At 37.0% G+C, this 16078-nt stretch overlaps 1 protein-coding gene across 2 annotated transcripts in view; it reads left to right on the top strand.

The window, feature by feature from the left end:
• NTS (neurotensin) overlaps nucleotides 1–14328 on the top strand; it is a 214024-nt gene extending 199696 nt beyond the window's left edge. For both annotated transcript variants that reach the window (XM_044088428.1, XM_044088427.1), the window contains exon 4: nucleotides 13537–14328. In XM_044088428.1, the coding sequence (XP_043944363.1) occupies nucleotides 13537–13686 (150 nt within the window). In that variant the 3' untranslated portion in view covers nucleotides 13687–14328. The remainder of the gene's footprint in view (nucleotides 1–13536) is intronic.
• Nucleotides 14329–16078: the final 1750 nt, after the last annotated feature.

Raw genomic sequence — 16078 nt, 5'->3', positions numbered from 1 at the left:
AATAACTACTAAAACTGAAACCAACCTCTTTGGATGCTGACAAGTTACCAGCTGAGTTCCTAAAAACAGCAGCAGAGGATATAACACCTCATATCTCCATACTAATTAATAGATCCATACAAGAGAACTATGACCCCAACATCTGGAAATTATTATACATTATACCTCTCCATAAAGGTGGCAATTCTACAGACCTAACCAATTGCTACCCAACTGCAAATTTTCCACCTCTAGCCAAGATATTAGAAAAATGCATCCACACCCAGCTCCTCAAATACCTTACCAACCACAACCTATTTTCTTACACTCAACATGGCCTTCGGCCTAACCACAGCACCACTACTGCCCTTCTGAACTTCACAAATACAGTTAATTAACTCAGAAACAGCAGAAAGTTAGTCTCAACAGTCTTCCTAGACCTGTCAAATATATTTGATACAGTAGCGCATAAGAAACTCCTCCAGGAGCTACTCTTTCTAGGCCTCAATACTCCATCATTAACCTGGTTTTACATTTATTCATCCAATTGGAAACAAGCCATGAAATGGCATCTAGACTACTTTGATTTCCTCGCTGTAACAGTTGATGTCCTTCAGGGATCAATTCTAGGCCCCCTACTCTTCAAATGTTTTATCAATAACTTATACTCTACCACTATGCAAGCTAGCTTGGTATGATATGGAGATGATGCAACACTCAAATACTCATCTGCTCAGCCCAAACACTAACCTTCATACAGGACAATACACAACAGACCCTTTTTTTAGCCATTGATTCCTGGCTAGATAACTCGGACTTGCTTCTAAATGCTACCAAAAAACCACTAACTGATGCTATTCATCCCTAAAAACAATCATTCCATATCTTATCCAGATAACCACTGATGCATCTAGTTCTTCCATAAATGCTTTTATCTGCATTAATAAACTTGAATTAGAAACAACTTCATCCACTGCATAGCCTACACCCCACACCTTATAGTATAAATAACTTTGAGGTCAGTTAGTCGATTAGACACAAATGCTTTGTTGTACAACAAAATGGAGAATTTGCCTTTATCTTTTTATGTGGTCAGCGTAAACACATTTCAGAATAAATGCCAGTAAACCCAAGTAGATCCATCTGTTTTAGCTAGTGTTGCAATTATACTGTGATAACATTTGTGGTTGCTAAAGCTGATGATGCCTGTCCTCTTCTGCTGCCTGATATAATTTTTTTATAAGATGACATGGGTTCCCCTCTCACCCTATGTTTTGTACTCTCCCACTTCTAGTTAACACAGTAGATATCTCTTTGATGGGAGTTGATGCAATTTTGTTGCCAGTCTCCTGTTTCTGACTTTCATGTGCTGGTTGGTCGCTGTGTATTATAAATTTAACTGCACCTGTACCTGTGTGTAACCAACTAATGGTTATAGTCAGGTTCATATGTAAGAACCTGGTGATAGCATGCTCAGACCCATTATTACTATGTTCGTATGTAGAAACCTACTTTTCTATAAAAGAAATCCAAACTCATACTGCCTCACAGATGGCAGTCACATGGGAACTATATCAGAAAGGAACAAATAACTTTAAAAGCTTTTTAATATAATCAGTTGACAACCAGAAGAGAAGTGCATGTCCTACTCATCACACAGCATTAAAAGCAGTCACACACCTTTTGCTGCTACGCAATCACTTTTTAAGTGGCAGTATCACACAGGGACAGCTAAAACTCTCCACATTTTATAAAATGGTGTAATTCTTTTAGTCAAGCTGCACAAGGTTGAAAAGTGTAAGTGTTGCATTACATCAAATTTTACTGTGTCACTATATGCAACTGACAGGCCATGTGCAGTTTGTTCAGTGCTAACTGTAAGTGAATCAGTCTGTTTCATTAACATGCTCCATTACTCCATGGGGGGGGGGTTCTGTCCAAAATTGTGCACACTGGGATAAGGGAATTTGCCTTTCCTACCACTGCTGTGTGATCTCAGAGTTGGTAAATTTAAAGTAGTGGTAATGTGAGGGGTGTGTGTGTGGGGGGGGGGGGGGCTTGCCCTCTGCAAAAAAAACTGTTTTGGGTTTGTTCTTTTTCAGTGCTGTTCATGGACAGGGTAAACTTTACAGAAAGTGGCTACTTTATACTGAATAGTCAATCGAAGGAAGATCGACTATTCATTATAGAACTGTATAAAACATTACAACTAGGACTCCAGTTGTAACCAAGTTACTGTTTGTTCTCAAAATGGATGTGAAGCAATTGTATTTATTTATTTGTTTGTCAGTTTATGTTTGTTAGCCAGGGTAATGGTCATTTGGTTGAATCTAATAAAAGTTACCACGTTAATTCTTTCAAATCCAGCTCCATATACATGTCACAATCTCCTTTTCACAAATACTCATCATCAAGAACATAGAATAAAAAACATTTCATAAGAAGGCAATCATCTTACATTTTTAAAAGTAAATAATTTTCATTTTTACTTTTGATGCAATACACATTTTGTAAATCCTAGTCTTAAACATTCTGCTAGTTTTAACAAAATAAAATGATTCACACCCGAGCATAAAGCAATATAAACAACATAATTTTTTTATTTTATTTTATTTTACATTTTTTATTGCGATACTACTCTGATCACAGCTGACCATTTGCATGTACTGCCTGGCTGAAATAACTCACACAGACGAAATTAAATGTGTAACAGAGAGGCAGCAAGTTGTACATATCAAAAACAGAAGAGAAAGTAATTTATAACAACACTATACAACATCAATCAATAGATGTAGCAAGAGTTTTGAGATAAAAGCACATTTTGCAATTTTACATGATAATACTTCAGGTTTAAATCATGGTAGAAATGCTATGGGGTAATGAGAGCCAGGGTAGTTGAATTATGAGGTGTTAGCAGTTCGAAAAGTAAGGCTAGAGCTTGAGAAGCTGTTATGTGATGTAACATGTTAACAAGCTACAGAACTACATGTAAAAAAAGTCAGGCGAACTATAATTTCCCTTAGTTGAAGGACAATAAAAAGATGCCCCATCTAAAATAAATATAAAACAATTGCAATCCATGCAGTCACATGTTCCTTTCCTACCATTAATCATCTCTTTACTTTACTTGTCAAATATATATTTATAATTAACTGCCTGTTTATATACAGAAACATGTCCTACCTAAAACATTTGTAATATCAGAAAAGTCTTTCAACAATAATTTGTATTATGGCAAATGAATCAACAGTAAAAATAAGCGGCACAGACTTACATCTTACAAAAGCATGCAGGCACCTGTCTTAAAGCTCTGTCTGTTAGTCACTGGATAGCAAAAGATCCAAGTTGTCGTTTTACACACTTCAGTTACTTCTTTTTCAGTGAAACTCTCTAATAATTCCTTACTAAAAAACTTATTCCTAAAAACGTAAATTTAATTTTTAATTTCAACATACTCCTGTGTATGCGTATTTATTCCCATAGCCTGTCATCTTGCTATGTTAGATTTTAAGTAACCTAAAAGTATATTGTCAGAGTCCAGCAAGGCGTTACTACTAATGTTTTTATTTTGTGCTCTAGTTATTAACTTTTAAAAATCTATATACACAAGTAAATCCAAAAATCTGATTATATGTGGCTCCTGAGTTAAATTAAATAAAAAGCATACTATTGTAACATTGTTTTAAAAGCAGTTGTAAACATTTAGCATTACCTTACTAAACTGTTAGGATGTCATAATTAAACTGACCATAGTAGGTCACAGTAGTAGAAATAAGTCATTAATCATTAAATTGCATTGCACTGCTAATAAGCCAACCACCCAATCTGCTACAGCAGGAGTAAAGCACACACAGTATTTCTACAGATACTTCTGTTGCACAGTTATAGATAAGATGCTGGTGTCACAGTAGATTGAACTTCACTCATTTCACTCCTTTACAGTCTCCACCAATCCCGTGTCTGACAATAGCATTCTTAATTCTACATTTCAGGACACCATCCTCCCACCTTGAAGCCTGCATGTTGTACATAGTGTCTCCCCAACATTCACAAGCATAAACATGTACTGGAGGGAATGGTAAGCCACTTCCTATAAAGTGTATAGGCAGGCAGAGCAGTCAACAGGAATACATTGCTTCTCCTGCAAATGTTTCCTAAAGGCCCATCTGTAGCTCTGGACTTCCTGTTTATGGAGGTCATGGAATGAGCAACTTCATCAGAAGTAAAGCATGGGAAATTCAATAGTTCCAGGTTCAAAAAAAAAAAAAATTAAGGACTCTTCCTCTGTCTCCATGATGAAAAAAATTGCAGGTCATCTAACAACACCTGGATTACAAAGCAGATATGGCACCAAAGAAATATAAATCAGTTTTACTCTGGTCCCGGTTACCAGTCAGGAGAGGTTAATGGAAAAATGCCCTAAGGAGGATCACTTCTGTTTAACACATGCAGACAAGTATTCTTTACACTAGCATTTGATACATGCTGGCTGCATCTTGCGATTCTCATCAGTCTGTTTCAGGTCCAGCCAGCTTGGATTTCCCAGAGCAGACGTGAACTTTTGGGACAATAAGGAGTGTTCACCCATACAGACGGACAGGTGCTAGCAATGCAGTGACCCATAAAAAGTGTTAAAAATAATAATGGAAAATCAGAAGTACAGACTTTATTAATATCTAAATCTGCATGATATCCCAGTGACATTTATAAGCAGTTCCATCCTGCAGCCTAAACACTTTTGCATAAAATAATTGCAGAAGTGTTTTCAGAGGAGATAACTAGCTCTTAGAAAACAGGCCTGTGTCATTAGGATTGAAATTGTGAAATAGTTCTCTAAACCAGCATTAAATAGGTCCTTTTCACTAAATAATGCAGATTGCAACATATTCCAGACCTTCCAACAGTTTCTCGGAATAGTGGTCAGCTACAATTGTTAAAGACAGCACCACTTCTCATAGTATTCAGCAACACTGCTGAATCTAAATGGATTGAAAGTTTAAATTGAACAACTGTTAAAAGAGACTGTAACACCATAATGTAATCTTGAAAAGTGATGTGTATTTGTCCAGATAATATAAATAAACTAAATTAACTATTGACTCTGCTACTCATTAAGGGAATGGTCATTCAGTCTTTGCGTGGGTGACATAGCCAGTCAGGATCACTTCGATGTGTTATGAAGTATATACTTGTCAACTGCATATAGTAGTTAGTCTAGAACTGTATAGGTTTCAGAAAACAAGCAGAATTTACCCAAGTTATATAAATCAAGCACAAAAATAAGTTCTTTTATGGTATAGTTAAAGCTAAGAGGAACTCTTTTAATGGAAATTTGTGGTTTTAGCAGGGTAAGGGGGACACATGGCCTTGTGCTAAAGCAACGGCTGTAGCTGAACATATGAGAGGAATGGCAAGGGAGAAAAAGGATTTCCAACCTAGGAAACAACTATCTATATAGTTATAGGGGATGTCTGATTAAGAGGGATTGCTGGGATAAGGTGTTTATCTTCATGTGTGCAATTATAATGGGGTTGGCAAAATAAATGCAAAAGGAGGAATATATGCAAGAATAAAAGAAACTGAAGACATGAAAATATTGTGAAAAAAGATATATATGTCAATATGAAGGATCTGTGTGGAAAGGAGGTATTGGATAAAAAGAAAATGGAGCAAAAGATAAAAAGTTTAAATGTACCCCAGTTAAGTAAAACTAGATGACTGGCATAGATAAACAAAAGATATGGATGGGAAGTTGGAATATCAGTGGGCTGACTAACCCAGTGAAGAGTAAATGGGATTGGTGCATGCCTGAAAAATGTGAGTGGGTATGCCAGCCTGGATGCAGACCCACCTAGGGAAAGAGGAATACATGAAACTGAGTTGAGGGGGATTCACATCAGCAACAACAGCAGCAGCAGCATCATGGAATGGAAGACAAAGAAAAGGGGTGGCAGTATTTAGTAAGAGATCACTGGGAACAGAAGTAGGACAGAAATTACAAGAGCTAAAAGGATGCTACATAGGTGGGGATTCGGAGTAAAAAAATGACAGTTTTAGTGGTATACGTTCCCCTAGGAACTCATTTGGAGTACTAAAGTCTATCTTAGCTCAGATAACATTGTTCCAAGAAAATACAGCTTTGCTTCTTTCAGATTTAAGAATGGTAACAAAAGAAAAAAAGATGTAAGCTGAGGGCCCATTAGGAGAACAGTGACTAAGGAGGACCACATAGCAGAAGAGTGAATTACGAGGGAATTGTTTTGGCAGTAGTTATGGCATCAATTAGGGCTGAAGGCATTTGCTACTGGAGAAAGCATCGAGAGGAGAAGGGAGGGTATACTTACTACTTACCAAGGTTTCAAGAGTGGTCAGGAATAAGCAGAATATATGTCAATATTAAGAATGTTGTAGGTGGGACAGATGCTGTTAGACCCAATAGTACTGATGGATTGTGCTGTGTTGAGGGTGGAAGTGAAAGCAGGAGAGCAGGCACACCTAAGGAGATACTGAATATTCCCAGGTTGTAATTTCTGGAAAACCTTAAGGACAAACACTGGTTAGAAGATATATTGGGGGAGATGCTAGAAAGAGAATGAAGGATGACAGGGATACATGTGACAACTATGAGAAGAAAATTTAGGAAAGGATAGAACAATCTATGCCATGCAAGGAAAAAGGGGAAAAGACGGGGACAGAGGTTAACAGAGGCACTGCTAGAATTACAGCAAATGAAGATCAACTGTAATGAGGAACATTAAAGAAAGAGAAAGAAACTTAAAGAAGGAGATAAAGGAAGGACATGACAAAATGCTAATACCGAGAACATTATTTATGGAGCAGTTATATTTCTAAGATTATTTTAAACTGAGAAAGACATTAACAGCAAGACTATGACAGAAATCATTTGGGTGAAAAGTAGGAGGACAGGTGAAAATCTGATGAGATTGGAGGACAATCTCTTGGAGATTAGAGTATTTTATAAGGATTTCTATTTTTGATAACCAAGAAGGGGAGATAGAAACAGGGAAGGGAATGATAACTGGTGGAGAATGATAGAACTTCTGGTGTTATGGGAAGAGGAAAGGCAGGAACTCAAGAGTGAACTATCAGGAGAAGAAATGAAAGAGGTGTGGGGAAAGTTGTCTCTGCCCAGGACTCCAGGAAAGGATCGTATTCCAATAGAAGTATGGAAATTGATTAAAGGCCAAATTAACCTCTTTGGCAAGAACTCTTGAATGGTCTGCTGTGGGAAGGGGGTGCCCCACCTGACTCATGGAAAGATCTAATTGTATCAATAATATTAAAGGAGAACAAGAGCACCGCACTGCCATCATTCTACAGACCCACGTCACTCCCGATCCAGTATTATAAATTATGGAGATTATTGCAAACAGATTAGCTAAGGTATTGCCATGAATAATGCATTGCGACCAGTGTGATTTTGTATGGGGATGGAGAGCAGCAGATACTGTTATAAAACCCTATTAATAATATTAATAATAATGCGAGGTGTTACCCTGATGAATAAGGAAGTAGTGCTGCTCTCATTAGAATCAGAAAAAGCATTTCATTGAGTCTGCTGGGTAATCTATTTGAAGAGCTGAAGAAGTATGGGGACCCCGAGATATAGTAGGTCTTTTAGAAAGATGATATAGTGGTTCCAGAGCTAGGATAAATGTGAGAGTGTATCTACCTGAGAAGTCTGTGTTACATAGGAGGACCAGGCAAGGATGGTCTTTGTCCCCTCGATTATTTGCATTATGTTTGGAGCTGCTAACTGTACAACCTTGTAACTCAGCTATAAGATAATATGATTGGAAAGGTAAATCAGAGAAGATGCTGCTGTTCATGGATGACATTCTAGTGGCACTCTCTTCCCCACAGTAGGACGTGGGCAGTCTGTGGAACATATTAGCAGGATTTGCACAAGAACAGAGTATAAAATCAACAAGAACAAACCACAGGCATTAGCAGTACACTTTGAACCCACTGGTAGACTGCAGTAGGAATATAGTTTCCTATGGGAATATAGCTTCCTATGGGAATATAGTTTCCTATGGGAGTATAATGAAATTCATTATTTCTTAATAGGGTTGGATAAAACAGTTGATGAATCCTTTTAGTAAGACATTTGAGAAAGTATTGGGCAAAATGAAAGGTATGATTTTTGAAATGGAAGATGACCCCTCTTGAACTAGACTAGAGAGTACAAGTATTTCAAATCTACATACCACCCCCCCCCCCATGCCTATACCAGAGTCAAGTATTTTGGTTGCTTCCTCAGGACTGTTATATGAAAAGAATAATGCAGTTGATGTCACAATATCATTGGGCTGACAAGAAGCCCAAAGTGGCCTGGGAATATGTAGTGATGGTTAGATACAAGGTAGGATTGGGAGTACCAGATATTAAGGAGTATCTTCAAGAAAGCACGTTATCACTGATTGTTACAATGTTACAGCCAAGCTATGAAATGGAATGAAAAAGAATGGTTTTGGAAAGAAATATAGGACTGGGGGGGGGGGGGTAATAGAATTGTTGATAGAAACTTCAAGACACTACTGGGACTCCCAATGTTAAGGGAATTACAGGGACAACAAAGAAGACAAGAAAATGAGATAACACTTACAAAGTAGGCTTTCTTCTTGAGGTAGTCTAAGGATGTAAAGAGAAAGTCACACAGCATGTTATGGATAATAATGGGAATAGCAAAAAAGGCTATACCAAGAAGATGGAGGAGACAGGAGGTCCCAGAAGTAACAAAAGTTAGGAAACTGATCTCAGCATTGGTGGAAAAAGGGAAAACTGTTAGCCAAGGGAAAAGAACCAGAAAATTGTCCAAAAAGCTGGAGAAATAGACACAGTTCTAGAAAACGTAAATTAAGAGAGTAAATAGAGAAGTGTTTTTCTCCTGTATGGTAAGAAACATATAAACAAGATAAGCTAAGAAAACTGAAAATAGAAATAGATGAGTAATTAGATATGACAATAAGTGGCTAAACAATTTTGCTTGCAAATGGAATATATATAATTCAATTTGCAAGTGCATGTGTTGGAACTTTGTTTTTGAAATGTATCTAACAGAGTTTGATTTTCTCATCAAAAAATGTAGCAGTTCATTTATTCGTTCCCTGGGGGTGAGGTTTAAATGCATTGGGAGCAGAGCCATCCTCCCCAAGGAGGATGGAAGTGATCTCTTTAAGGTCCTACCTTTTCTTGGAATAGATTTAACTGTCATCTGGATGGTCTTATACAACAAGATATTGAATATGTTGGCACATTTAGGCCTTCTGCTTTCCAAGTTAATGCTCTGGAAACAGGATACAGAAATTCAGTCTTATCTTTGGGCTGTCTCAGTCACTGCAAACTTACCTCTTCATATATAGACAAGAGAAACATATGTCTGCCAATTTAAAACTGACTGTTGACATCAGTCTTGCATACTCACAAGTTGTTTTATGAACAGACTCCTAGTAGCTGCATGCCATGGATAATATGGTTTCTAACCATAAGGTATGACTATTACATGTGGTATATACCAAACACCCAAATCCAGAAACAAGAGAGGAGGTGGTCTTCTTTCATTTCTCTCCCTTAACCTCTTGGCAAAGGTCTGCATCTGTTGTTGAGAAAGTCTGAGCACATCTGTTGTTGGGTGTTTTTTACTTTCCACATTAACTCACACCATAGGCTAATATAAAAGAAGAAGAACTTCTCTGGGAGTTTTAGGCATGACTGAACTTCCATTTTTTCTAATATCTGAATGATTAGTTAGATGCTTTTGAATGATTGGCAGGAAATGGGGATACAGTACTTATCTACAAATTTGTCTTCACAAGCCTTAAGACATCACTCTTATCTCTTGCCCAAGTTCACGCAGCACTTGTGTGGTGTTATACTACAAGGGACCATCCCCCGTGATGGTGTTTTTCCCTTTAAACATTTTCAATAGATTGGATTACCACATGCATCATCTCTAGGATGTATACTATATGTTGCAGGGTCCTTATTTATTGGATGACCTTAATAAACAAATACTCAGTGACTCAAGTACATAGCTTCATAGGATCATGCGTTCAGTTTTCAAGTTTACAACATACGGCCCTTGCCACTAGTTTAAGTCTAATAACCTCAATGGCCCATTGCACATTTTTACCTGGATGATACTAACTTGGGGTATTTCATATCCTTCAGAGACTTTCATGTATGTTTTCAGGGATTAACCTAGTCTGCTGGCAATGTCATACTGATGTAGCAGCTCCAGGAAAAATACATTTTAGTAATACAATTGAGTCATACAGTTTTGTAAAGGACAGGAAGCATCAGGTCAGCAGGTTTGGAAACTCAGTTTAATTTCACACCTGTCCTAATACTGAATAGACTTCATCCAGAGATGGTCACATTGTTCACACAGGTAAGAGTATGTCAAACTGCCCATTGATATATATATATATATATATATATATATATATATATATATATATATATATATATATTTATATATATTATATGTAAAACTGAACAAAGCAGGGTTACAAAAGATCTACACAGGCATAAGGCAAAGTTAGTAAGGACTTCCATTTTAAGTGCCACAGAGAGAATCACCATCACAAGGCCATCATTCGAGTAGGCCAGCATAGCTTTCTGCTACTCAGTAAGGGTTTTATTTCAGGTTTCCTACAACACTTAACTTCAATTTCTCAACATATTTTTCTCATACAAAAATAGCTCAAAACAGGAATAATTGAATATATATATATATATATATATATATATATATATATATATATTTATATATATATTTGCCATTGCTCTAGATAGTGAAGCCACATTCTTCATCTCCAAGCAGTCTACTTCTCTTTTTCTCATCTTCTTCAATTCCTCCTTTATTTATAATTGTTAATTTTGTTTTTGTACTTCTATAAGAAGAATATGATAAACAGGGTTAGAATAGTTCACAACTGGTCTATTCTGAAAAATAAATTCAGAATTTAAGAAACATAGTGGCCATATAAGCTGACCAAAATGACCATAAGAGTTCCTCATCAAAAACCTAAAATCCTTGTATTGCTTTAAATAGCATTTATCTTTCAATACTTAAAATTAATTGAGAGCCGATAACATTGATATTTAAAGCAAATTGTTTTCTGTTCCGGACTGTTGACAGGTTTCCTAATAATGGGCTTTTCTTGCAAAATGGTCCTCACTTCCAGAATGCAAAAGTTATAAAAGATCATCATCTTTTGGCTGTTCCCATTATGGGTTGCCACAGCGGATCATCTGTTTCCATTTCATCCTGTCCTCTGCATCCTGCTCTGTCACACCAACCACCTGCATGTCCTCTCTTACCACATCCATAAACCTTATCTTAGGCCTTCCTCTTTTCCTGTTACCTGTTAGCTTCATCCTTAGCATCTTTTTCCCAATATACTCAGCATCCCTCCTCAGCACATGTCCAAACCAATTTAATCTTGCCTCTCTGGCTTTGTCTCCAAACCTTCCAACCTGAACTGACCCTCTAATATACTTATTCCTAATCCTGTCCACCCTTGTCACACCCAGTTCAAATCTTAACATCTTTAACTCTGCCACGTCCAGCTCTAACTCCTGCCTTTTTGTCAATGCCACTGTCTCCAACCCATATAACATAGCTGGTCTCACTATCCTCTTGTAGACCTTCCCTTTCACTCCTACTGGTACTCGTCTGTCACAAATTACTCCTGATACTCTTCTCTACCCACTCCATCCTGCCTGTACTCTCTTCTTCACCTCTCTTCCACACTCACCATTACTCTAAACTATTGATCCCAAGTATTTAAACTCATCCACCTTCACCACCTCTACTCCTTGCATCCTCACCATTCCTCTATCCTCCCCCTCATTTACACACATATATTCTGTCTTAGTCCTGCTGACCTTCATTCCTCTTCTCTCTAGAGCATATCTCCATCTCTCCAGGGTCTTCTCCACTTGTTCCCTACTCTCACTACAGATCACAATGTCATCTGCAAACATCATAGTCCACGGGGACTCCTGTCTGATCTCGTCTGTCAACCTGTCCAACAGCATTGCAAATAAGAAAGGGCTCAAAGCTGATCCTTGATGCAATCCCACCTCCACCTTAAACGCATCCGACACTCCCACCGCAGACCTCACCGCTGTCACACTACCCTCGTACATATCCTGTACCACTCTTACATACTTCTCTGACACTCTCAACTTCCTCATACAATACCACAACTCCTCTCTAGGCACCCTGTCATATGCTTTCTCCAAGTCTACAAAAACACAATGCAACTCCTTCTGACCTTCTCTGTAATTCTCCATCAATACTCTCATAGCAAACGTCGCATCTGTAGTGAAAGTAGTGTAGTGTAGCAAAAGGTATAAAAAAATGATACAACTAAATTCACAGTTCCATTCTATATCCTTATTACTTCTACTCTGTTGTTTTGCTCTAATAGAAATGATGCATGTTAGTCATTATTTTGTAGTTACTATCAATTATTCAACCTCATTACTAATTAATGTATATTTCTTGTGTAAAAATAAGTAAAACTCTTTATACCAAAAGAAACTATTTTGAGAGAAGCTGACATTAACAGATATTATACCATGATCCCCCCAAAACGTGCACGCTAATTGGCCAGCGTGCCCGTTGTAAATCGAGTTATACTAATGGAAAAAGGTCCGGTCGCCCGGACTTTTTTCCATTAGTATAACTCGTTTTTTTTAAACACTGTCTCGCTATGTTAAATGGGTTTAACATAGCGAGACAGCTTTAAAATAAGCAACGGAGATCTCCGTTGCTTATTTTAAAGCTGTCTCGCTATGTTAAACCCACTTAACATAGTGAAACAGTGTTTTAAAAAAAAGCAACGGAGAAAGCAAGATCTCCGTTGCTTTTTTTAGTGTCTCGCTATGTTAAATGAGTTTAACATAGTGAGACAGTTTTAAAATAAGCAATGGAGATGTCCGTTGCTTATTTTAAAACTGTCTCGCTATGTTAAACTCATTTAACATAGCGAGACTAAAAAGCAACGGAGATCTTGCTTTCTCCGCTTTTGCTCAACTCTGATGTACTGCGCAGGCGCGCAGTACATCAGAACTGCCGCTGATGCCAGACATCTGCGGAAGGGCAGTAAACAGGCATTATACTATGCCATTATTTAAGAAAAGTAATAGTTTCTTTTCTTAAATAATGTCATATAATAGCAATAACACGCCTGGGTGTGGGTAATGCTAATTCACGGTTGGCTTTGTTTGGTCCGGGCCTCGGGACCAAACCACGCCAACCGTGGGTAAATTTAGCATTACCCACACCCAGGCGTGGGTTATTGCTATATCCATTACTGTATTTATTTAAAATAATGTTGAAGATAATCAAACTGTTCAACTGAACTAAGAAACATGAGGAAAGTTTGCTGATCTCAATGATTTGGTAAAGAAATTGACTGCAAACTCATGACTTTTGAGATCCCAAAATGAATTCTATGTTTTAGTCATAGAAAACAAAACATTCTGGTATTGATAACTTTGCATTTTTTTTTCTTTCAGCCACTGCATCAAGAATTAACTGACCAAGGAGTTTCAAACATCAAAAAAGAAGGTCAATTGAAGAGGAAAGCCCCTTACATATTAAAACGACAACTGCATGTTAGCAAACCTAGGAGGCCATACATACTGAAGAGGAATTCTGTATTTTGAATATATAATCAGCAGGCTTACTGTATATTTTGTGTAAATGTAATTGTGTTCAATGGTAAACATACCCAAATGCAAATGTAATAACTGATCAGAAGAACTTCAGTGTTTTAACTTTACTTGTACCATTAAGATATTTGAAATTTATTGCATACACTGTTCTTTTTTCATCTGCCTATATTAAATATTATTTTTTTATTCTGTAATAATTAAACTAGTACATTTGCAAAATGAATCTAATGAAAATTCGGAAACAATTAATGTTTTTATTTATGCAAAATGCTGTTAGAACCTGCATATATAGCAAAGATGCATACAGTCAGCACGATATTTATGACTGATGGATATGGTTTCCTGATTTGTACAATAACACAAATCCAAGTATTTAACTTTTGCCTTATACATGGATTATTTTAAAAGCTGATTTCAGAAATAAAATGCAGACTGAAGTATACCCGTCTATTAAATTCAGTGTGAAAAGAATCATAGACCAGAAGTATATCTGTGAGTACAAAAAAAAAAAAAAAACATATGTATATACATATACATGTACATTTGTGTTTCTGTACCTGTAGCTCAACATATGTGTTAAAATTATTGTATTTTACTGAAGTTCCCATTTTACTAAAGGCATTGCAAACTGCATATGGCTTTAAGTGATTACTGTAAGCATAAAAAGTGTGTACTTCAAAATGAGATACATTGGCAATGATCCTTAATTAATCAGCGACACAAGTATAGACTAATATCTATTTTAATGCACATCTTATAACTCTTTTTATCCACTGAATGCCTGACAACCACCTGGCTCATTGCGCCATCTCAGTCCATTTGTAACTGGCTGGGAACCAATCAGAGCACGTTTTTCAGGAAGCCATCAGGGATTGGGCATTTTTGTTATGCACTTGTTTCCTTGCATATGCCTGAAAGGGGCCAAATGATGATTATATAATGGAGTGGTATTAGGGCATATCACCCCCTTTTTGAGTGATTGTACCCATATCGTGTCACATATCTTGAAAGCACATGCCTCGATACATCCTTCTCTAGTCTCTACTAGGGACTGTTCATGGAGTGTGCATCAATGGACACGTGACCCAACCTTCACCTTTGGGAGAGGCAAGCAGGCTTTGCATTATTATTCTTGTCCCACACCAGCCAATTCTTTCAGTGCTTGGGTCACTAATCAAACCTGGGGTAACTGAGTAATACTCAGGTCTTCATTCTTCTACACCACAGAGCAAACCAGTCAAACCTAATAGTCAAGCCACCTAGAATGTTTTCTATTTATATTTTGGTTATTTATAGGAGGTTTTTAAGAAGTTCTTCTTGTTTGTCCTTTTTCATTATAAGGAAACACCTGAATACAACTGCACATATTGATATTAAAATAAGTGCAATGTTGTTAATATAAAATCTTCTTTCTTCAATTTGTTTATTTCTAGGTACTGCAGTTCAACCCTTACCACTGCAAGGTCTTCCTATATAATATTACAAAATGTGGAATAAACAGAATCAGAGATAACACGTTTCTTCTTCAGTTTCTATTCATTTGATAATAAGTGCGACTCTTAATAACATTAAATGGAGTGAGTGAAATGAGATCTGCAGCTATAGGAATTAAAGGTTGATACTAACAATAACACTACAATATGCAAGGAAATAACACTACAGTATGTAGAAGACACAATTTCTATTCATAGAGTATGCAGAGAATATGTGAAGCAATGATATTCAATTAGAGCATATGTATGAATGTGTGTTGACCACACAGATGAAACATAGACCAGCCTATGCATCTTTGTTTTTATACTAGTAGATGATGCACTGCATAAAGAATTGCAATGCAGTAGCACAGCTTGCATGGAGTTTGCAGATAAAACCTGATCAGAATTGTGACAGCAAAAAACATTTTCTAGTAAGTGGAGCATGCTATGCAGTGAAAACCTGATGAGCATTTTCTACATGGACTGATTAGTTAATACTGCTTGTCTGTGTAACCTTTTTAAATCTTTGGTTTGGTTGTTATTTGGGATAGTTTGCAGGCACCTTAATGTTTGTGAACATTAGGCTTGATCTTAAGCTCTGTGTTTCCAAAGAGTAAACAATCTGCTAATGCTGTACTGATGGACTCAGAAAAAAGGCAAAACATGGTATGTCTACAGGTAGAAGAGTTTTTCTTTATTGGCCTGAATACACCAGTAAAGCCTTAAAAATTAAAAACGTGAAAAGTCAAAGGCATTCAAAGCAACGTAGCTGAAACATTGGTATTTCCTTAAGGCGTCATTTGCATAGATCCTTTGGGCTCCCACTATGGGAAGTTTAAGGTTTTGCACAGTGAAGACTCTGGCTTAGCTGGGTCATTCTTAGAGTGCTGAATGGTTAGGGTGACCTT

Source organism: Protopterus annectens, chromosome 11.part0, assembly GCF_019279795.1.
Source record: "Protopterus annectens isolate FY-2018-M chromosome 11.part0, PAN1.0, whole genome shotgun sequence".
Taxonomy (NCBI): Eukaryota; Metazoa; Chordata; order Ceratodontiformes; family Protopteridae; genus Protopterus; species Protopterus annectens.
The sequence above is the reverse complement of the archived record's forward strand: the minus strand, read 5'-3'. Positions and strand labels throughout refer to the sequence as shown.